Here is a 25,421-nt window from a genome sequence, read left to right on the forward strand (position 1 = left end):
TTTTTGTGGATTTTGTGGGTAAAGATAAACCACGAATTTAGATGTTTAACAAAGTACAAATTTTCCTAAAATGGAAAATTCAAATATTGACAGTTAATATGTACATATATTTTCTGTATACTCAAGATTCCATTATTATTCCTGGGAAACCAACTTTCCTGGATTGCATCAGTAAAGATAAACCATGAATTTACACGTTCAACATGCTCTATTGGCTTGTAGGCACACTGGCAAAACCAGGAAATCAAGTATATACAAATACACAAATTTTCCACAATCCACGATAATTTCTAACCAAGAAAATAAATGAATCCATAGTAAAATTTTAACCATCACAAAATCATTTATAGACTTGACATTATAATTTACAAAAGAGAAAACGATATGAAAATTTATAATCTGTTATTTTCAATTTCATATAAAAGTAAAATTATCTGAATAAAACATCACACAACAATACATGAATTACAATGATTATATTATGATTCATTAATTGTTTGCTGGTGTTTAATGCCACATTTAGCACTATTAACTATATCATTTCAGCCAGCTTTTATTCGTTTTGGAAGCAGGGGTTCCCAAAGAGAACCATAGACCTTTGGCAGGAAAACTGGTAATCCTAGTCAATAAATATTGGAGCCCAACACACCTTGCTACTAGCTAGTGATCACTGTAGAAGAACTACTTAGACAACTTGCCCATCAAGACCCCTATTATATTATGAGATGCTTCATGAATAAAATGTGACAAATAATAAAGCAGGACTAAAGCTTACTTCCTCCATGGGCTGATGTTGGTCCAGTATTAGCTGTTTGAGTGCTTCCTGTCTTTCTTGTCCAATCAAAATTATCTGTTTTATCCTGGGTCCAGCTGCATAGATTCTGGTCAAAGTTACAGTTGAAAGGACCAGTGTTTGGAGTGGTGGAAGGAATAAGAGTACCAGATGGAGTGGTAAACAATCCTGCTGGCTGTGGGTTTACTGTGAGTGAAAGAAAAAAAGACTCAACATAGCAAAAATTATGTAGGTCAATAATTTATTTTTTTGTATGTTAAAAGTCCTTTTCTTGAAACTATTTTTTTTTGTTTATTTCCCCATCTGTACACAAATAAATTTCTTCTTGTTTTTATACACATAAATGGTAGTTTAAACATTATCAAGATTTGTATTGAGGCATTCATTAGAAGAGAAATTGCATGATTAACAGATTGAATTTGCTTTGATATTTCAAGTTTTATACAAAAATAATGTAGATCATTTATCCAATGCCCTATTTTTTGGCTAACATCATATGAACCTGAATTTTGTACAATAACTCCTACTACCTAATTTTCCCAGGTTTCTCTACAGTCAAATTAAAAGTTAACTTTATGGTCACTGTTATTTTAAGAAAAATAGTACCCTCCATAGTCATATATAATAGTTAAGTTTAGATTGACACAATTTTAGCAAGAGTTATTTCCCTTTTGTCGTCATGTTGGCTGTCTAAGCAGGCACATTCGATATTAAACCAGCCAAATTCAACTTGTTATACTGACCCCTTGACTCAAGAATAGGTTTTTTTCCAAGCAATTTTTATTATTTTTTAGCCTTGCTTAATTCATCACTACAATCTAGTAAGGATCTCTTCTCAGACTTGTGTGTATCTCAGACTTAGATGTTTCAATTTGGTTAGTCAAATTAGAAAACCAACCATTGATTCCTCCAAATTGGCAACCAAGGGAAACACATCAATCTCAAATTACGTCATTCCAAATCTATCTATTCCCCATATTATTCTCTTATTATAATTTTTTTTGCAAAGTGGTGTTATTTCTTGTTATTTCTCTTTCATACCTCCACATGTGGAATCAGAGAAGGTGATATCATCTATGGCAATATCCCCTGATGCTCCATTTCCACGTCGACCTTCAAATATCACCTTATAACTCTTAGACTGAGCAGGTATGGCAGCTTGTCCATTCTGCCATTGTTGTCCTTGGTTACCAGAGAGCTGCCATATTGGAACAAATGGTTGTCCTAAATTAAAATTTTAACATATTTACTGATAGAATCAAAAAAAAAAAAAGCAAATATGAACACAATGCTAATGCTGTGTAATGGTTAAAAATTAATGTAATAATCATCGATAAAAACAAAGAAAAAATCTTTGGAATAGAAAAAAAGCTGCCAACTAGTGCTTTTTTCTATCATTCATATGTATAGAATGCCATCACAAAATCCTATACTTTACAAAGATCTTAAAAGTTTGCAGGCGGTGAAGCTTTTCAATACTATCCCATGGTATTAAAAAAGGAAAAAAATTCAGAACTATTGATATTCTTTATAGTATCTAAATAGCATGATTGCTGCAATTTTATTTGTCCTAAAAACTAATTACCTCCACAGGACATCATGAAATAGAATATGTAGAATGGCTTTAGCCATAAATACTGTAGAAAAATTATATACTACCTAAATCTATACCCAAATTATTTACCTGGGACATTAACATAAACTGTAAGTGTGTCTATAGCCTGACCATACATATTGTACCAAAACTTAATACAGCGTCCAGTGGTAGATGTAAAAGGCTGACTAACTAACCAAGCTTTAAAGCCTGCCCGTCCAGTAGATGTCTCTATATACACATAATGTCCTAAAATATTACATATAAACTGTTAATATATAATACTAATATTAAAGTTGTAAGATACAAAAGCCATAAGACAAGTCATATTAGACAACCCTTGAAAATATCACGTTGACACTTAAGGTTTTTGCTACTAACAAATTTCTTATGATTGAAAGTGTTGAATTTGAGATTTGTTATATGTTTTGAGCTTTTTGTTTTTGTGTTATGTATCCCATCTCATCGTATCTAATATGGAAAAAAAATTAAAAGAAAAGTCTAAAGTTTCAATTTAGTTCTTGTTCAAATATTTCTTATTTAGTATAATAGAAAACTGTTTTGTCTTCAGTAGACTGTACATCAAAATTATCAACCATCTGGCAGTTGCTTTCACCCTTCGATGAGAATGTAGAGGAGAAACTTCCTCTTATTTGAAGAACCATCGATAATCTATAAGTAATTAAGGATTTGCAGCTCATAGTTAAAAACTTTAATAAAAAAAATAAAAAGATTTTGATTTGCAAAATCAAATAAATACCTTGTGGTGTACCCAAAGAATGATCAGCCTGGGGTCCAGTGTTGGCACTACTGGTTCTTCTTTGATTTAATGTCCAATCAAACTGGTCCCCTGTATGAGTGTTAGTCCAAGTACATAATCCTTTTTCGAAGTCACAGGAACCTGTAATTGAACTTTTTTTTTTACACTAAATACCAATCTCTGAAGTATTGTAAATATGATTATTTTGACATTTTTGTGTCATTTAGATATTTTAAAACAAACAGTATTCTAATACTTTTGAAAATCATTGAAATATAATTGTGGAATTGCCAAAATCCAACACTTGATTTGATTTGAACTTGTGTGTATACAGACAACTGTATCATACCATTTAGGTTTCCACTCTAGGTCATCCATTCTTGTAGATCAAAAGATAGGTGTAGGTTCCCCAAACCCGTACACACTTTGATAATACATAATTTGTAGATCATTTAATGGTTGTACTATCTAGTTAAATAAAATCAAAATGGTGAATAATTTATACTAAAAATCAAATCTCAGCAACGTCAATATTAATCTAAAACTTTTTAAATAATTTTTAAAAAATAAGCTTTTGAAATCAATTTCTTGTATCAAAGAACTAAATTTTATATCTTTTGTTTCTAAAGCTAATTAACTTACTCTATAATTATATCGACATATTATATTTTTCAAAATAAATTAAAGAATCTCACCATCACTGCCTGAGCATGCTCCCGCTGTAAACTTAACATCATCAATGGCAATATCACCTCTCACATTTGTACCAACAACTCCTTCAAATACAACCTAAAAATAGAAGCTCTAGTTTTACTATCATTTTAGTTTTAAAATACACATCATATTTAATTTTTTTTATCATGTTATAAAAAATCCTCAATGAAACTAGGTTTATAGTTTGGTACGCCAGACACACTTTTCGTCTATATAAGAACTAACAGTGGCGCACAAATCAGTTGAAAGGTCAAATACCTCAAATACGATTGAAGAGCATTAAAACCAAGCATTCCAAAAGGTTGTGCCAAATACAGACAATATAACAGACTATAACAACATTCAGACATCATTCAACATTTCATAATCTATGGAATTATGGGTAATATTCTAAATTGTGTATTTCGTTGGATATTTTAGAAGGTAACTCCCACTTTGGCCACTTGGCAAATTGACACATACGACCATTATTTTTCTTTAAACATATTACTTGATATCATAAAATTGAGAATGGAAACAGAGAATGTGTCAGAGAGACAACAACCCGATCAATCTGCTTTTGAAAGATTTAAATATCCCATTGAAATACTGGTATACTTACATAGTAACCTTTGGATCCAGTTGATGAGGGAACAGTAGCACTTCCATATTGCCACCTGTTTCCTTGGTTACCAGTCATAGAAAACAATGCTCGCCCAAGTTGAGAACCAGTCTGCAAAATGTAATTACAGAATGATGATGGATTGCTGTTTAACAATTATTGGAAGAATTAAAGAATTTATTGCCAATGAGACAACAAACTAATTGCCGCACAGATTCCTATAATTGCTGTACGGTTGCCTATAATTGCCGTATGGTTGCCTATGATTGCCGTATGGTTGCCTATAATTGCTTACATTTACTTCATTTTAACTTTGGTGGATAGTTGTCGCATTGGCAATCATACCACATCTCCTTATTTTTATCTAACTTTTTGGTCAAGTAAAGATTAACATGCCTGACTAATTTATACAGAAACATATTTTATATGGAGAAGAAATTATGCTTCAATCAGCCTTGGATATCAATTATTACTACTGTAACCGGAGAGCATGATTCTACTTGCAAAATCGTATGTCTCCACCGGGACTCGAACCCGTGACCTCTGTGTTACAAGGCAGCGCGTATACCGACTGAGCTAAAAAAGTACTTCCTTAGCTCAACCGCTTACGGCTGACTAAGTATCTACTAAATTTCTAAGGGAAGCAATCCCGTCACACTACATTCCAACTCTTCTAATACTCTATGTTTAATCATTATTTTGTTTATATAATGTTTAAGTGCATGTTTCGTAACTAAAAAAAAAAGGGGGAAAGATACCTATGGAACATTCAGAACTTATCAGTTGAAAGAAATTGACAACGCCATGGCAAAAAGCAATATGATGAAAAGAAGATAGATATAGGAAGATGTGATATGAGTGCCAATGAGACAACTCTCCATCCAAGTTACAATTTATAAAAGTAAACCATTATAGGTCAAGGTACGGCGAACATTCTTGTGGATTCATTTACTCAAGATAATACAAATTTTTTGAGTTGACAAAAGCTTTCTTTGGTATTCATTAAATTCATGACAACAGTGGTATTTCTGTTTTTTTATCAAATCCACTGATTGCATTGAGTTTAAATAAACCTTACCTTAGCATACACATTGAGTGTTCCCATTCCTGTGCCATACATGTGATAGTAGAACTGAACACACATATCCTGTCTGTCAATGTAACGTGGTGATATCAATCGAGCCATATCTCCCCTTTTACGTGGAGCTGAAGCCTCAATGAACATGTAATGTCCTGAAATTTCAATTATAAAATCGTCTTTTACTGATCTAGTATATAAACATTTCTTTTGTTATTAAAGTTAAATTTGGTTCTTTTAAATTACTGGGCATTTGCACCTCCTCTTTGATTTTTCATCAAATCTCTCAACTATTTACCAAAAAAATAGGTCTACACTACAACAAAAATCTTACATAATGTTAACCAACTTTTTTGCAAGAGGTCATATCTATTTCAATTCTATAAAAAAAATTTGCTTAAATGAATTTCAGGCAATAGTACCAAAATTGCTCAGGTGAAGCTCAGGTAAATCTAAGATATGGTCAATCTGTTTCTTTTGAGCAAAGCAGATTTCAATATCAAAACATTGTTCAAAATCTTGACATATAAAATTTTATTTGAACTGAACAGTAATAAGAAAACAGTGTACACTTGCGTTTACTGTGTAAATAACACTAGGTCATTTATACCTCAATGTTTTTTTATTACCCACTTACTTCATCTATTAAATTTGATGTATATGTGCTTATGTAAGATTGTAATAATAATTAGACAATGGGCTTTGTGACTATTTTGTTGATGCTTTAGTTGTTTACGAATAAATCAAATTTTCCTGTTTTGTGATTTTTCCCTACCTCTTCCTGTTCCGTATGTATGGTCACTTGCAGGACCAGTATTGGTTGATGATGTGGTACCAGCCTGTCTGGTCCAATCAAATTTGTCTGTTTTGTCCTGTGTGTATCTACAAAGATTTCTGTTCTCAAAGTCACAACTTCGTACAATTCCTCCTGATGGTGGTATAGTGGTCACTGTTCCTGGGGCACTTGTCTGTCCTAATATTTTGAAATAAAGACATATGTGAAAAAAAATGCAATTGTTTATAAACTTTAGATCTTTTAAATGCAAATTGCTAAAAAAATATTTCATAAGCTTAATTAAAACTGATTGACATGTTGCATATAATATTAATATTATCAAGAATGGAAAACATTTGATCAAATTGAATTGTACTACATGAAAGTGTCTTGCTTTTAGTATTTCTATAGAAATCTGGTAGTAGATTTGGTTAATAAGACATTATTGAGTATTATATGTAAGGGTTTTTTCTTTCTGATATTATAGATTATTCTAAAGATCTGTATTCATGCTTTTTTTCATTTCATTTTTTTTTCTTTTCAATATCTTTCTTTTCAAAATGTATTAAATATGTATAAATTCAAAAACATTAAATTTCAAGGATAATATATCAACACAAAAATTGACATAATAAAATTCCATTTAAATCTCTCTATTAAGTATTCAATGCTAGAACTATAAACACTGAGTTTGCCAAACAGGTTACAATAGTGAATACCAGAACTATGTCTCCACAGAGCTTGTTATATAGTATGGACCACTGATTTTTGTCAGAGGTCATACAATAACCTTCAAATGCTACCCACCCTATTTCCAAGTGATCTCTTACAGAAAGTATCATTGCATCACAGCTACTAGGTTTTATAAGAAGTTACTATTAATACAAAATAAACAAAATAACTTACCAGTACAAGCTCCATTTGTCAAGGCCACATCGTCTAAAGCTACATCTCCTCGGAATCCATTTCCTATCACTCCTTCCATAATGATCTACAATTTAATTCAAATTCTTACAACTTTTTTTCTATTATAATGAAAATATAGAATATAATATAATCGATGTCCTGAAAATATTCATTTAAGATAAAAGGAAAGAAACAATTAAAATTTATTTGTCTCTATAAAAGATTTATTTTCAAGTTTAAATTGAACATTCAACACAGATTTGTTGAATAAATAAAGGCAACAGTAGTATACCGCTGTTCGAAACTCATAAATCGATAGAGATAAAAACAAACCTGGGTTACAAACTAAAACTGAGGGAAACGCATCAAATATAAGAGGAGAACTACGACACAACAAAAACACAACATTAAAATGTAACACACACAGAAACGAACTATAATATAACAATGGCCATTTTCCTGACTTGGTACAGGACATTTTAAGAAAAAAATGGTGGGTTGAACCTGGTTTTGTGGCATGACAAACCTCCCGCTTTTATGGCAACGTCAAACACAACACCAAAACGACAACATTACATGACAGGACAACAATACAAATAAATGGGAGAACATATAGGACAAAGAAACACACGAATAATAGCTAACAAAAGGTACTAGGCTTAAAATTCAATACGCCAGACGTGCGTCTCGTCCACACAAGACCAACCAGTGACGCTCAGATGAAAAAAGTTTTAAAGCCAAAACAAGTACAAAGCTGAAGAGCACTGAATAAACCAGATACAGCTGGTGTTTGCTATTTTTTGCATAGTTGTAACCTGAAACTGTGCCATAAATATGGCTTTGGCTATACTTGTCCTTTTTGGTTTATAGGCTCTTAATTTTCTAAATAATTTTTGGATTTTCAAATATTTTGACCTCTGAAAAGACATTTATTGTCAAAATGTGCATCTGGTGCAGAAAAATTGGTACTGTTAATGTTATTTCACAGTTAGTAAATCTTATTAGCTTCTTAAACTGTACAATAAAATCAGCACTAAACACTAACACTATATTGTCTTGTTTGACTGACAGTTATCTTAGCATTAATCCACTTGTTCCCTTGTGTCCCTTTTCTGGTCCAGACAGGTGACCCCATTGATGCTCCTAGCTGTACGTAGACATTAAGTCCACCAATTTGAGGTCCATACATATGATACCAGAAGGACAGACATGAAGAGGATGATGATCGGGTTGGTTTGACAGGTACGCTCTGCAGACGTGCTGTCTGATTCATTGTTTTTGCTGAGGCTTCCGTATATATGTAGTAACCACCTAAAAGTCAAAGGAAAGTTTTTTTCTACGTTTTCACCAGCATTCTTCATGTTTTAGGCAAAGTTCAATGCAAGTTCATTCTCTGTGAAATAGGTTTACAAATTAGAAAGAAATTCCATAGCATGATAAAAATTTCGAGAAACTCAACAAATGATTACCTTTTTTACCTAAAAAAAAAAACATTAACCCACTCAAAATGGTTCTTCTTAATACATTTTGTACTATATTACAGATATTATCACCTGGGTGGTGCTAATAGGTAAATATGAAATCCTAATTATGAATAAGTACAAGATTTTAAGATAAAATCAGTAGACAAAAATTTCAAAATTATAAGTAGATAATAACTGCACTGATAAGTTGATAATTAATTGCAATAGAAAATCAAATATTTAACTTATAAGTTCTTACTTCCGCTAGTGTGGTCTCTGCTTGGTCCAGTTCCACCACTATTTGTCCTGCCTCTTTTCCTGGACCAATCAAACTGATCATTTCTCAACTGTGTCCAGCCACAAAAACCAGCATCAAAACTACAGCTAACTGTTCTGCCATCTAAAAATATCATAGATATTCCATCTTGAACTTAATGTTTTTAGTTATTCTCAATATGCATGATCTTAAGTTTGCTCCTATTTTTACAGAAGTGAAAAACCATGTGTTTTTTTTTTTTAATCATCATTTTAATATAAAGCTTTTAAGTTATGCATTGATTTCTTGTAACATATATGCAAAAGAGACTTACTTGTTGGTGTTTTGGTTGTCCTCAAAGTTGTTGCCTGAGTAGGAGTTGTAGAACCTTGATTAGATGGCACTGCAGTGCTAGGTGACACTGAAATAAAAATACATGAAAGAGTTGGATGCATACTTCGCTTTTTTATTCACAGAAGATATGGATGAAAGTTTCATTCATACGGTTTACAACTAAATTATATGTGATAAAATTTCCTTCTGATTATCATACATTTTTAATAAGGATTTCAAATATCTCAAGGTGCATATTATTTGAAGCATTTAATTATGACACTATTTCAGTTGACCACAAACTTTGACCTATAACCTTGGCAATGAACTTTTTTTTATCTGCTGAAGTTTGGGCAATTATAGGTCAATTATACAAACTTTTGTGAAAATCAGATGTGAATAGGTACTTTTATTGAATCTATTACGTGTTACATATGCAGACATACAGACATATAAATATTAGGGAAAATCCTTACAGTACCCCTTGTCCACGCAAGGGGATGACATTGACACTTTAAGACTGTTATTCATATTTTTCAGCTATCACACATATTGAATGACTTTTTGGTGACTCAAATAAAATTGCAAAGTTACAAAAAATTGAAATAAAATAGTTATTTAATAGAAAACCTACATGTACATCTAGTGTTTGTGACTGTAATGTCATCAATAGCTATGTCACCTCTGATTCCTGTACCACGAACTCCTTCCAACAGGAACTAAACAAAATAAAATGTCACATAAAAATCATAAGTATAAAGTTATATAATAGAAAAACAAAGGATATGGGACATCCATCCATGACACAAAGTCAGTACATGTACAGTAAAATCACACACAAAAAAAGGAACAGCGCTTTTATTGCTATTCTTCATACACATATATAATGTAGAAATATTTATACTTGAAAATAAACACATTATCATAAATAATCATTCATGATTGCAGGCTGTCATTTATTTTGCCACTTATCAGTCATTTATTTTGCCACTTGTCATTTTCCTAAGAGAACCTTTCTAGTTGCCTAAGTTTTATAATTATCTATTTATCTGCTATTTTTAAGTACTTTTTGGTTATATAACTCTTCAGCTGTTTCGGTTCTTACACATCCTCTGCTTTAAAATATTCGGCTAATAGCGTTCCTGATGAAGGTAAATCCAGAAAAGCGCTTCAAACACATGAAATTAATAACATGTTGTTTTCATTTTTTACCTTTTTAAAAGCCAACAAATTTAACTTGATAAAAAGTAGCATTGACAATTTTTTTTGCAAGCAAAAAATGGCAGACAATATTAGCAGTAAATGTTGGTTGATTGATGTCATGTGACACATATTTACAGCATATTTTCTTTGATTTACTTTCAGGCTCTTGCTGCGAGTTGAAGCTAAAAATTAATGTTGTTAAATATTAAATTTTCAATAAACAATTAATCACACCTTAGACTAGTAATTTAGACTAGTAATTTAGACTAGTAATCATATTTGTAAAATAGTTTAACACAATACATACACTGAAACTGTTCTTTACTCTGGGAACAGGAAGTCTACCTAGATTCCAGGTTCCACTTTGTTGTCCATTTAGAGTCCATTTCAATGTTTTAATATTATTTTGAACAATATAAACATTCAGTTTTCCTACTTGTGTTCCCAGCATGTTGTACCAAAATTGTAGACATTTGTTTCCATTGTTATTTGGGAATGTTTCCGATCTCAGTTGAGCTTTATCATTAGGAACTCTAGGCGCACTCGTTTCAATATATATGTATGTTCCTATAAGTAATATTGATACAAGATGTAAAAGTTATCATTAGTTACTCTTAGAGCACTTTGTATTTTACAATAAGTAATATTGGATGTCACTAGAATTATAAATTATAACGTTGGAAACTACTTTCACAGTGAAGGTTTCAATGCTGTTGAAATTTCAAAATGTAAAAGAAATGTTGTTATTCAGTGAGGGGGTGACATGGGGTGCTCATTTCCCAAATCCAGCTTTTTTTTCAAATTCTTTACTACGTCCCTCTTTTTTTACCCCCTATATCCCACATCCCAAAGGTGTTTCGTCCCCCTCTTTAGTCAAACCTGCTATAAAGGTCACCTCTATTAAGCAAAAACCTGTCTTAATCAGCTGATACTCTGATTGTCCCTCTGTAGTAATACCTTTGCATTTTGAACCTCATATAAAAGGTCACCTCTCTTATATGGTTTATTTTTGTTCTGAGGGAGATCTTTGTATACAAGTTTGACTGTACCTTATCTAAGGTAATGCTTTTATTTAACATGTGAAAGAAATGCTGTCAGTTCAAACATGAAATCAATGTTGTTAATTCCCATGAAAAAAAGTGTTTTCCATATGTGGAAAAAAACAATTTTTTTCTACCAAAAGCGAAATAAATTGAAAATAAAAGAACTAATAAACATCAAACCATTTTCTGGACTTTTTACCATTATCAAAAATATATTCCAAATATCCCAAAATATTTTGTTCATAACTACAGAAACAATCTTTGGATAAGTACCTTTGCTATTCCTCAGTGTATGATCAGATGGGGGTCCAGTCCCTGTACTTGATGTGGGTCCATGATTTCTTTTCCAGTCAAAATCATCTGAAGCTACATTAGTCCAACCACATAAATCTTTCTCAAAATTACAGGATCCTGGGAAAAGAAATCATTTGTTTATATCTCTTTAATCATTTACTATGCAATTTCATCTCAATGTTCATATTCATAATTTTTTAAAATCAGTAAAAATCACTTTTTTTTTCTTGAATGTAACCATTTTTAATGGAAATGTTAAAAATACATACTGTGAACCAATATCATTTTGTGCTTGGCTCTTTCTAGCTGATTTTGCAGTAATTTATTTTTTCAACATTTTTCTAATTTTCTTGATGTATTTATGTAAGGGAAGATCCAAGTTTACATTATTTGTGAAACATATGTATTCACATTATTTTTCTACTCATGAAAGTCACATAAATAAATTACTTTGTTTACAGAAAGTATTATTTGAAATTTTTAAATATTTATTATTTTCATAGATTTATTTTCAAGGAAACTTAAAAAATTAATACACAATAGAAAAAAAATTAAGTAAGAAAATAATTCCTATTGAATACAAATCTCACAGCTATGTGATTTTCATTTTTTTTATAAGATTGCAAAATACTTATATATGGGAACTGCCAACTAAAATATGTACTTACCCGATGCAGGACACCTTCCTGGGATAATTGAAACATCGTCCAATGCAATGTCTCCTGTATTAGAATTTCCTCTTGCGCCTTCAAATACAATCTGAAAAAAAACAATATAAATTTATTTTATGAATGATTTTAACACAAAAATATTAACACTCAAATCCATATTAAAATGAAGACCACAGAAACCATACAGTAAATTGGTTAGTGTATTGCTACAGAAAGTCATATTGAATCAACAATTTATTATGTCTAAAATATAGCTCATAATAAAATGAAAATTGATATTATGTGTAGGGTGTTTTGTGGAACATCCATTTTTAATACTTACATTATAACGCCTGTTTCCTCTCTTCCTGACCGTGACTTGTGCTAGTCTCCAGTCCTGTCCCTGTTCTGCTGTCATGGACCAGATTGCTGATCCTAAAACATTGTTAGCCTGCGCATATACATTCAATCTTCCAATGTTAGCACCATGCATGTTGTAATAAAAGCGAAGACATTTGTCTCCAAGTGTAATGGTCTGTGGTGACATCAGACGAGCCTTCTGGTTGCGTCTTTTTCCATTGGCCTCAATAAACATGTAGTGACCTGTAAAATTTTAAATATCTCCTTTCAAAAAATCAGTTTCACTGATACAGTAAAATACAAAAAGAATAAATGATTAAATAAAACTTTATATCATTATTTATCTGAAAGGTTTCATTTTACAAGAGCTTTTTGTCTTATCCTTAATCTGCATGAACTATTTTTCTTATCCTTAATCTGCATGCTTTTTTTCATTGACCATTAAACCAACAACAATCAAATCAATACTAATTTTGACATAGATCTAGCAAACTGTGTAGACAAAATATAAGAAATAAATTACCTTTTGGTGTGCCATATGTATGGTCATTAGAAGGACCAGTTCCTGTTGTAGATGTGGTACCAGTCGTTCTAGACCAATCAAAATTGTCAGTTGTAAGCTGTTTGTAACCACACAGTGCATCATCCTCAAAGTTACAGGTGATAGATGTATTCCCTGTGTTACCTGTTGCAGTGTCTGAAATTGATAAGTAAAATAAAATAAAACAGGATCAGAGGTGTACCTATGGTCCTACAGCCTTAACCACTACATATTTCTTGAATTGGCACAAGGTCATGCTTTTATAAGACTGCTTATGACATCTTTACTTAATCTATTGGAGGTAAACTGACCGTCTAACTATATTTAAGTCTGGAAAAACATGGTCTATTCATTAGTTGAAATTGGGCTTTGAACTAGGTTTCAGTAACTGTGAGTACTCTATTGTCGTTTTAGTTACAGCCTAACTGATGAGTCAAGCCCTTTTGAACTGAGTTTTACAGTGTGTTCTTATGTTCCGTTATAACACTGACTTTCCCAGGTTAGGTTTCTGATGAAGGTAAATCCGCTTTTGACACATGAAATTTGTAAAGTTTTTTAATTTTTTGAGTGCTTACACACATTTAACTTTGCTCGTTGTTAAATGCTGTACGTTTTTACATTATAAACTGTGCTCAATAATAGTACATATACAATCATACTGTAATGTGTGAAAACATACTGAAATGATCTAGATTAACTGCAAGCAAAATTTCTAAACAGGACTTAATTAAGCACAAAGAAATTATCTGATGGGAGGCACTCAAATTAATTAAATGTTGGCATTTGCATTTTCCTTAGAATTTTGAAGAATTGTATGTTAAATTTTAAATTTTATATAATGGCTGGTTAGGGTCTAAAAATAGTGCCTCCCATTCCCCATACATTTATTTCTGGAATAGCCCTCAGAATACAAAGAATACTTTTATTTATGCAAAGTCATTTCAAACGGTCCTCTTAGATTCATTAACTGGTGAATTTTGTGTTATGAATGAGATGAATAATTCTGTTATAATTCACTCATACTTTGTGGACATCGTTTTCCAGGAGTGTACATGACATCATCTATTGCTATGTCACCACGATATCCACGTCCTTTTACAGCTTCTAGTACAACCTTGAAAAGAAAATTATTATTATCACTTACAGCATACCACTGATGAATAAACAACTTTATTTTACTGCATAAACATCATGCTGTTGCTAATACTTACATACTTGGTAAAGATTAACTCAAAATCTATGGAGCTCTGTATTCACCGACTTTTGCATACATGGTATCCATGACATGTCAAGAAAGCCAATAAAAAATTAAGCAAACATGGGTTTTGGTCGTTGTTGAAAATATGTTTAATGGTAATGTGCTTATAAAAAAAGTGACACACCATTCTGAAGGTTTAAAGAGCTATTGTTCTTGTTACATGTGCATTGAAATCTGTCTTCAATCCATCTGTCATATACTTTTGTCCATCATGTCTTCTGAACTTTCAGGCCACTTTATACTAAAATTGATATTGATTCCTACTTTGCATACTGTCAAAAATATGTCTTATGATCCTGTTTCTGAACCGGTATGGCCATTATTACCCAAAATAGAACACAAGGACAGTCCTAAAGGATATGTTTGTACATTTTTTGGACATTTATAAATAGTAATTTTTGTCTCTTTCCTCAAGGACAATATTAAAGATTTTCTATTCTCTATAAATATATACCTTAATGTTGTTTTTGTTCCTAACATTGATTTTTGCCTGAACCCACTTGTTTCCTTGGTTACCATGTTTTGTAAAGACTGGTTTCCCCAAGTTGTTTCCTGACTTGAGGTACACATTTAGGTTGTTTACGCTGTCTCCATACATGTGGTACCAGAAGGAGAAACATGATGGTGGTCTTCTAGGCACTGAAAATTGTGGACTAGATAACTGGGCTTTAGATCCACTGGCTCCTTGAGACGTCTCAAAGTAGATATATTGTCCATCTAAAAATAGAATTATATAGTTAATGGTTAAGGCTTTTTTTGATATTTCAACATACTGAAGTTTCAAAGCAGATATGCTTGAGAGAATGACAACTCTTAAGATGTGGGATATAGGAGGTAAAAAAGGGGGAATCTTTGAAAAATAAGGGAACAAATGTGGTTAGTGGGAAAAATTACAAAAAAAAAACGTGATTTGGGAAATTAGCAATCCTGTGTCACCCCCTATGCTTATTAATAATGATGATGATTCTACAGGCAACAGAAAGACACATTAATGTAGATTAATATATATGTTGATATCAAATATGCTGTGTTCTTAGTTTTTATCAGACAGTGTTTCAAAACTTTTGGAAATTTCTTAATATTTATAATGTGTTATCTGTTTGTCTTATTAATTCTATAAAGAATAAACTCAGAATCTGTAGACTGACTGTAGAACATACATTACTAAACATTATAACTTTAAATTTTAAAGCAATCTTCTTTTAGTTTCGTCTATTAAAATGTGCAATGGAGATTTTATAAAATATGTGCTTATTACTAGTTTTTAGAAAAGAAACTGTTAAGGACTGTTATCTGAAGTAATGTTCTCTACTTAAAAGCATCTTACTTCCAGAGGTATGATCGCCTGTAGGACCTGTGTTTGATGTAGTAGTTGATCCTCTCTTCAACTTCCAGTCCGAATTGTCATTTTTTATCTGTGTCCAGGAACATAAGTTAGAGTCAAAATTACAGATGAGATTCTGTCCTTGGGCAGCTGTAAAACAAAATAGAACATGTTCAACAAATCATATAATGAATTTAATGATGTCTTGGACAGCTGTAAAACAAAATAGAACATGCTCAACAAATTATATAATGAATTCAATGATGTCTTGGTCAGCTGTAAAACAAAATAGAACATGTTCAACAAATTTTATAATGAGTTAAATGTTGTAGATTCGTGTATGTCCTATACAGGCCCAAATAATTAAAGCAAGATATAGTGTTTTAAATAAACTGATTGATTGATTGTTGGTGTTTAAGGCCACTTTCAGCACTATTGGCTATATCATGGCCGTCAGGTTTTATTGGTGGAGGAAGCCGGAGTGCCTGGAGAGAACCATTGGCAGGAAAACTGACAATCCTAGTCAATTAAAACTGGAGTCTAACACACTTGCCTTGAGTTCAAACTCACAACCACAGTGTTGACAGTCTAGTGATACAGTAGATGAACTAATAAGATCACTCAGAAATCAAAACCCTGGAAAACTGCAGGTTTTAGGGAAATCTAATTGAGCTCATAAAAGCCATGTTGATTTAATGTTCGACGAATTTTGCAGATAAACTAATTTAAATTGTTCGGTTTTTCGTGTATTAGCTATGAGTCTTACATAAGTAAAATCCTTGAAATAAGTATTCTGTTTGTTTTGGATTTGTTTTTGCAATTTCCCGCAAATTACCTCCCTTCAAAATTTATAGATTTTAGCACAACATCGGTTGTGATAACTAGTTTGTTCCGGTTTTTAAATTTACTTATCAGGATTTACCTTTATCAATAACTTGACTGATGTTTTGATATCGAGTACTTTAACAATAATAGCTTGCAAAATTTCTATACAACACATAGCATTTTATGTCTATCCCAGCTGGGACTAACTTATTTATTAGTTCCAGCGTCCAGTTACTATCAATTTATAACAGTCTTTTAAAAAGCTTGTTCACTATAGCAGACAGTTAGATCATTTACAAAGCCAACAAAATCAAGACTTGTCCTTTGTATCTTTCTATTTTGATGAACTTTCTTGACCTTTTCTGCGTTTAAATCTTTACGTGTTCTAATCAATTTAGTATTGAAATAAGTATTAATTCGTTTATCAACATTTAAAAAATGAAATAACGGAGTTTGTCGTTTAATTGGTTTCTTTTTCTATACATGTTTAGATATATTTTTTTTAGTTTTATTTATGAATAAAGGGCTGTGTGATGTATACGTCAATGAGACAGTTACGTACGGCAATAATTATCAAAAAGACATCGAGATGGGATTTCATCAATTGACAGATTCACTATGATCTCTCAGATGATGATCGTCCGTGACCGGAGTCTCCAAAAAAAAAAATATAGAAAATTGTGAATAAATTAAACAGAAACTCATCAATTTAAAGATCTGCTATCAACACCAAAGTTTCCAAACAACAAAAAACATTAAGATATGTAATAAGACAACCTTTGACGTTGTTCCTGGCTTGAATCAGGCAAAATAATATGTTGCCGCGGGTCAAAGTGAAATCGTGAGGTTTTTTAAAAGGCAGTGGCTATTTTGCCGGCGCCGGAAAAATAGAAAATATGCTATTTTGCTGGCTCTGATAAAAAGTATCTTAATTAAAGCCGGCAAAATACGGCATATTATTTCTATGGTAATGGATATTTTGCTGGCGCCGGCAATATAGTGAATTTGTTATTTGCCGGTTCTTTATAAAGAGTGAATTTTAATATTTACTTTCGAAAAGTACTACGAAAATGTGCATTTTCAACATAAAAGAATTAAATTATTACTCATATAGTTAGATAAGATAACAGTAACAATATTTGAGATACATATAATCGTTTAAAAACATTTATGAGTCCAAGTGAAAATACGATTTGTAAAAGGAAATAAAAATAAAATATTGAGCATCCATTTGTAGCAATGAAATCATATCAACACGTGTAGTTGAAATTACTTCTAAAATCAGTCACAGTCTAATGCTAAATGTATGCATAAGCCTGAATAAAATCTCAGATTTTTTAACTGTTTGTTGTAAAAAAATAAAAGATAAAAATCTCATTGCATAAAAATTCGATAAAACATTATACAATCTAACAAAATCAATCACATAGCTTCAAGATCAAAAACGTGTAAATTAAATTTGCTTTTGAAATAAAAGTCAGTTCGTTGAATTGCATATCGGTAAACAAAATCTTTTTTTACTGGTAAAATTGGCTTCCGCTTACCTATAGCCGACAAAATAGCATATGTTCTATTTTGCCGGCGCCGGCAAAATAGCCACTGCCATTTTAAAATCTAAATCCTCAGCACCCTTGTAATCGCGATTTAGTGAACAAACAACTGGTATAAAAATGGAGAGGCAATTCAAATCAGTAAAGGAAAACCATTGAACTCTAAAATAACGGTATAGTAGATAAAAAAAAATACTGGTACAAACAAAAATAAATCAGACGAATACCATGCTGAATATTCGCAGCTACTGAAAACAAGCTACAACTGAGTACTTAACTTTCTGTTTTGAAATCATGCCGTCCTATGCACTAATATCAGTGGCTGCACTTCGTGTCAGATTTCATAAAACAACGTCATAAACAGCACAACAATACACGATTATACGGCATTGTAACAACTTGTTCTCTTATACTATGTATGACGTTGCTATACAATCTATTTAATGAATGAAAGCAATGTTTTTTCTGTCTATGAACAAATAACATTAAAAACGTGGTGCACATTGAATAACCCGCGTAGCAGTTTATTTAAAAGTGTGCATCACATTTTTTAGGTTATTTCGAAAAGACAGAAAAAATATTACAGTCCTTCCTTATAATTTAATTCTAAATTGCATTTTTAAGGAGTAAATCATGAAAAAACGTTGATGACGTCACGGTCACGTGACAAATTATGTCTATTAGCTGATAGACAAAAAACTTTCAGCCAATCAGAAGACGTGTTACATCCAAAATTAAATTATTCACAAATAGACTGGCCAATATTGTAACATTGGTGTCTCACAACATTTACCTCCATAGGCGGATCCAGGCACCCCCCCCCCCCCCCTTTTGTGGGAAAAATTTGGTTGATTATATAGGGAATCACTGAAGCATGACTGGAGCGGGCCCCACCTTATGAAAATTTCTGGATCCGCCACTGAGTCCTCACATCAATATTGTAACATTGGTGTCTCATAACATTTACCTCACATCTCCTGTTATACGGATGTTGAACATTTTAGTCAAGTTACTTTATAGGCAAAGGAGAAGGCTACTAACGGCGAGCTCAAACAAAGTTTAATAGAATATAAATATAAAAAAAAACGAGTGTTGAGATGAAGGTACAGTCCCATGTCGTTTTTATTTTGGTATAAAACAGATTATGGTCTTCAATCAGATTGCATGTCGAATCAGTCAAATTGTTATCGAGTCACTCGAGTCAACGTTTGTTTTCAACAAAATATGTTACGATGAAAATTTCATGACTGTATGATGATAAAACAACTCATTCTCTGACATTATCAAAAAGACAAAGAACATCCCACAAAAAACTACGTAGAAAACCAAATGTTGAGCAACACGAAAACGGCGCCCCAACTAAGCTCAGGTAATAATTAATGTAAAATTACAACATCAAGAAAGCACTTAAATAAATTACTAATTTGGCATCTTGTTTATTTATGCGTTCGAAGTCACATTTTCACAAACCGGTATTTAAAAAAAAACTGCAATTATACAATCATTCTCGATGATCCGGAGCAAAGAATAGACATGCGTCTTATAAAGCATTGTATAATGTTGAGCTATTTCAAAATATTCGTCATGATTTGACACTTTTGCGTCAAATTTTCAAGTGCATTATGATAAAATCCATTGAAAATACAGCATATCAAGCTACATACATACACATATTGTTCTATACTTATTGCTCTTTACAGAGGTACAAATGTGAAATAACTTCCAAACCAGCATGCTTTCTTCACAAACTTCTTTGATGTCTCTTGTTACAAGCATAACTAAATTTTTTATATTTATTTTCTTTTCCTTTTTCTCATCCTCTTTATCACATATATGCACATACCTGAATTTTTGTTATTTTTTCAAAGAAAAAAATAGGAGAAACCGTTGAAGTGCTAGTTGTAAAATATTTATCAGTAAAAAATCTTTCAATTACCTTCTTTACCTGTAAAATACAGATTGTATTGAACCATTTGCCCATTTACTTGTTAATCAGTTATCAGTATTCTTTGCAAATACATGCTTAAGTATGTAGTACTATGTATTTATTGGCTTAAATGGGTCAAAAATATTGGTGGAATCGTTTGTTGTTAGGTAAAGGGTTTATGCAACAAAAAATATGAAAATTTGCTCCCCTTTGGAGCTCAAAATATGATTTACTTACCCGGAATTCCGACTGCCACAACGGACACTAAAACACAAAAGTATAAATTCATGCGGTTTTAAAAAAGTTCCAATAGTTCATTTAAATTTAGTTTTTCCTCTTTCAAATAATACTGAACTCAGCACATCAAGTGGCTGAGTAAAAGTGAAGTAATAGATAACGACAAGGCAGTTTTAATGGAGTATCTCCCAGATATATACAGGTACGTCTTTGAACGGCCAAAGGTTCTGATAATAGAGATACTACACTGTTAATTCAGTACATTTACATATATTTATGTAAATAATTATATAAATATTATCATTTTCTTATTTAATACGGAGAAAAATAACCAAAAGTGGACTTATCTTTACTCAAATTGTGTAGCAACGAAATTTTGAAGTTTTTAGGGTTTGTGTCCTCTCGCAAAAAAAATATCCTTTATCGTTTAAACAAACTATATTTTATTGAATCATTTGTTCAAAAAATTGATAAATAAGATATAACATTTAATTGGATTTCAAGCATATCTAGACAGTGTTCACCCTGACAGATGCAGAATATATTTAAGATTTCAACAGAAATATGAAAGTTGTTTTAATATTGTCTAACACGTTATTTAAAGTTATGATACTTAGTAGAAAACAAAGGATATGGGGTATCCATCCATATTACAAAATCAGTACATACACAGCAAAAAAACACAAAAAGCAAAGGTACGGCGCTTTTATTGCTGTTCTTCATCTCAAAGTCACAGTGAAGCCTTCAACGCGGAACAAAAAAATATCACCTTCCTAAAAGTTTAAGCCGGCCCCTAGCACCGGCTTGAGCGAAATTCTCTGCAAAAATAATTTGGATAGACTTAAGATGTTACACCACATAATCGGGGCCGGTCAAAAAAGAACATACTGGAAAGTAGTATATATTTAAACCAAAATAGTTCCTACGCATAGGTGTAAATCTAAAACTATGTAGCATATATTTTAGTAATTAAGGTATCAGATGAAAGGGGAAGGACTGGTGATCCTTGTAGAACACATAATTGACTGATAATTTTGAATTAGGCATTTTACTGGCAATATGATAAACACATGCATAATACAGCACCGCAATAACCACTTGCATCATTTACAAAACCAATACTGTATATTTGCCACTAGACAAACCAGGGCGTAACAGTAGACTGAGTAGGGAGAGGAGACACATTTCTGGCAAGCTAAAAAAAAAAAAACTAAAAAAAAAAACAATACTTTTCTATGGTTTAATAGTCTAGAAGTCAGTCAGTGTCTTCTTTCATTTACATTTTTTTTAAATTTTGAATCAAAAATTTATAATTTGCATAAGTGCAACTAGTACGCCTCTTCCAATCTGGAAAATGAAATCCGCAATTCATTGTTACCGGTTCTCTGTTATAGTTAAGGTTGATTGATTGATTGTTCTTTGTTAAACGTCCAGTATCAAATATTTAGTGCAAATTAACAATAAGTTAAATGAGAGTCGACCGGGATGTAGGACGGGAGATTTGTACTGCCACTAAAAAGTACAGTATGTTGGTTAGAGCTGGGACTAGTATACTAATATATTATGTCCCAGGTTAAGGCTGTCCATTTTGAATTGCAACAAGTTGCATATGGACCCCTCAAACAGTCAATGCGAGGGTTCTTTAACCTGCAATCTGCGAGATCCCCATACGACGTGAAGAATCGAATCCGTAAATAGATCCTGCACAGCCAAAGAGACGTTTTTTTCAGGTTGAGTTTTTCTACCGGAAGGAAAAAGTCCAAGCAGCAAAATTCAAAAGAACCCTAAACAGAAAGGTAATTTCCTTTTAGAACAGACTTGTTGATCTGCATTTGGTACAGCGTGGCGGTTAAATAACTATCAATCAGCAAATAAAACTCCGTGGTATTTTGTAAAGAAATTACTATCAGAGAACATAGTAATTCTGATCAAGACTAGCCTATTAGTATGTAGATAATGTTATCAAAAAGGGGAGACAAATTCCTATCCTTGATCGGAAGATTATTTTTTAAAACCATTCATTCATGAACAGGACCTTTTTTAGTTTTGATAAGGTCTGTCAGTGTAAGCAATCACAAGCCTTTAAATGTCCCGCGACCTTAGATTAATTTTATTTCTAAATTTCTGTAAATTGGGTATCGTATCAATCTGATTTATCACATTATCATTATATACATGTATATGAAACTGTTGTTTAACATTAGAGTATTTTATCTTATTTGTTTAATTTCTTTGTAATTAGGCCAGGTAATTGTATGTACTATGCACAATGTAGATTTCACCTAATATCGTACAGGTACTTGGTTATTATCTATTACTATACCCGTGTTGTAAACTAGAACACCCTGATGTATGACTTTGTACGACCACCATTAGGTAAATCTAGGCAAATGCTCATGAGGGAATATTTTATATGTAGCAGCGTTCAAGAATTGATATCATGCAGCGTTAATTGGTGATTTAGAAGAGAGAAAAAAAGGAGGAAAAATAAGGGCGTTTTTGTTGCCTCTAAATTGGTTTCGGTTTCTGATAGGTTTGATAAAATTTCTATTTTTTCTTCCAAACCGGTTCCGAAACCGAAACTAATTTTACACCATTCAAAAACCGAAATAATAAATAAAAACCAGTTTGACTGCAACAAATACGCCCTAATTGACTTGAAAATTTGTCGGAAAACTGAATTTGTATAATAAATATAAAAATAGGAGATATGGCGTGATTGTCAATGAGATAACTTTGATAGCCACCATGCAGAGACAAACGGGATTAATTCTAAACAACAACACAAATAAGAACATATCATGTTAGACAAAGGAGGTTGTATCATACAACCTCCTTGGTTAGATCAATTTTAAAGACTCCATATTTCGCCATTATTACACTTAAAATCATTATCATTATTCTTGTTGTTGTTTGTGTTTCCAACTGGGCTTACTACTTAAAAAATGCTTCCACAAAATTATTCATCAACTTTTCAATAAAATGCAGTGAAAAAAATACTAGTGACAAAAAATATTGACCTATCAAATGGAACCTTTAACTGGTTGTCACGTTCTCCGCAAGGATGCTATTGATTACAAGTTTGCAAACAAACGTTGTGATGAATAATAATAAATGAAATAAATGATTTATTTGTATTAAAAACAAAATAATATCCTTAGTTAAAACTGATGTTCTTGAGGTTCTGCCAGTAATAGGTACAAATCTTCAAACGGTATCATATCTACATACAAACATGTACAAATAAAATGGCATATCAACAAAGATACAAGGGTCTTGCACATCTTTATTTTAGGAGCTAAATTGTTCCATATTTAAAATCCAGTGTGAATGAACGTTTAAAAAAAAATAATCGACTTTGGTAGCTTTAATAGTCTTACGTCACTAATTATTATTTCAATTATCAGCATAAAGCCATTTTTCATGTAAATATCTAGGAATCTTACCATTTTAATGATTTAAAATCAAATATAGCTATTTGGTATTGAATTCGATTTTTTCTCAACATTTAGCCAATTCAAACTGTTTAACAAGAAAACATGATAAAGTAGAGCATGTCAATATTCTTGCATTTTTCTTCAGTTATTTATCAAGTTTATCCTTTCCACTTTCATTACAAGTACCTCATAAGATGCAACAAGAAGCAAAAAAAGATGGACGAATATAGGTAATCAGAGCGTGCCGTGTGCAGAATGTCGTCCCTCCTGTGATATGCAATGAATAAATGATGCGTACAGATATATGCATGAGTCATTGACAAAAATGTATACTGTTTTCGCACAGGCACTTGTCACAGAAAAAAAATTACCTATATACCTTAATATAGCATTAAGGTATATAGGGGAAAAAAATTCTGAGACAAGTGCCTGTGTGTTTTCGGTACATTTATGCAAATTTTGATATTTTCAATGAATGCCATTGTGAGTCTTTAAGCGACATCTTAAAATGATTACGAGCCCTAACAATAATAATAAACACGATTTACTGTAACATCTGCTTTCATGATAAAAAAATGAATGCAGATTTTTGTGCCTACAGCATTAGGGTACCAAATTTCAAATTACCTTTTTTTCTAAATTCAGAATGCCTTTAAATCTGCAAAATGTAATATTTTACTAGTATGTTTCTAATAACTCCTACGAAATATGAAATCGCAGTTGATGTTTGGTTTATTAGAAAGCGGGGGGAAATACAGAATATCATGAATTGGTATCTTAGACTTACACTGATGATGTCAATTTTTATAACCTTTGAAACGCAATTTTTAGGGTTATCTTTGGTACGACATGGAAAATTGATAAAACTCTATGAATATAGAAAAAGAAATATAAAAGATTTGTTCTAGAAAACCACAATATTGTTCATGAAAAACAAGCTTACTTTTATAAATTTTGACTTGGATGGAGAGTTGTCTCATTGGCACTCATACCACATCTTCCTATATCTATTTCTTGTATGGCTTAAAGTTAATGCCAACCTGCACATCGGACTGTGCTGTATACCAATATAATTTAATTTTGGATGTCTTCCGATTGGCTGACGTTGTTTTGTTTATCAGCTCATAGACATAATTTTGTCATGTGACCTTGACGTCATCAACGTTTTTTCATGATTTACTCCGGTTTAACCCTCTTGCTGCCGAGTTTTTTTCTTACTTTGTCGCGCCAAAATCATCTTGACGTTTCATATCTGTGACGTTGCAAAACTTGTGCCTCTCTGAAGAACAGCGCTTTCCCGCCGTCCATAATTTTCCCGCGTCAATGTAGCCGTAATTATGAAAAGCGATGTTAAAGTAATTTTATGAAAACTATTGCTCTAAGATTGTTATAAACGATGTTTTTAATACAATATTATTTAAAAATACAACTTTTAACCTTGAAATATATTTTTTTTTTATCTTTCTTGTCTTTAAAAAAAATGAAAATAATATACCCAT

General features: G+C 31.9%; 1 protein-coding gene across 1 annotated transcript in view; it reads right to left on the bottom strand.

Moving 5' to 3' along the window:
* LOC127706610 (MAM and LDL-receptor class A domain-containing protein 2-like) overlaps window positions 1-25,421 on the bottom strand; it is a 158,052-nt gene extending 132,631 nt beyond the window's left edge. The window contains exons 1-22 of the mRNA XM_052211265.1: window positions 25,418-25,421; window positions 15,950-16,096; window positions 15,077-15,339; window positions 14,388-14,478; window positions 13,347-13,520; window positions 12,807-13,066; window positions 12,482-12,572; window positions 11,793-11,930; window positions 10,784-11,043; window positions 9,908-9,992; window positions 9,254-9,361; window positions 8,944-9,084; window positions 8,267-8,532; window positions 7,222-7,306; window positions 6,316-6,513; window positions 5,541-5,695; window positions 4,463-4,573; window positions 3,849-3,936; window positions 3,148-3,288; window positions 2,478-2,636; window positions 1,835-2,017; window positions 776-979 (exon numbers count right to left, since the gene is read on the bottom strand). Of these exons, the coding sequence (XP_052067225.1) occupies window positions 776-979; window positions 1,835-2,017; window positions 2,478-2,636; window positions 3,148-3,288; window positions 3,849-3,936; window positions 4,463-4,573; window positions 5,541-5,695; window positions 6,316-6,513; window positions 7,222-7,306; window positions 8,267-8,532; window positions 8,944-9,084; window positions 9,254-9,361; window positions 9,908-9,992; window positions 10,784-11,043; window positions 11,793-11,930; window positions 12,482-12,572; window positions 12,807-13,066; window positions 13,347-13,520; window positions 14,388-14,478; window positions 15,077-15,339; window positions 15,950-16,096; window positions 25,418-25,421 (3,352 nt within the window). The remainder of the gene's footprint in view (window positions 1-775; window positions 980-1,834; window positions 2,018-2,477; window positions 2,637-3,147; window positions 3,289-3,848; window positions 3,937-4,462; window positions 4,574-5,540; window positions 5,696-6,315; window positions 6,514-7,221; window positions 7,307-8,266; window positions 8,533-8,943; window positions 9,085-9,253; window positions 9,362-9,907; window positions 9,993-10,783; window positions 11,044-11,792; window positions 11,931-12,481; window positions 12,573-12,806; window positions 13,067-13,346; window positions 13,521-14,387; window positions 14,479-15,076; window positions 15,340-15,949; window positions 16,097-25,417) is intronic.

Source organism: Mytilus californianus, unplaced genomic scaffold, assembly GCF_021869535.1.
Source record: "Mytilus californianus isolate M0D057914Y unplaced genomic scaffold, xbMytCali1.0.p SCAF_6, whole genome shotgun sequence".
Classification (NCBI taxonomy): Eukaryota; Metazoa; Mollusca; class Bivalvia; order Mytilida; family Mytilidae; genus Mytilus; species Mytilus californianus.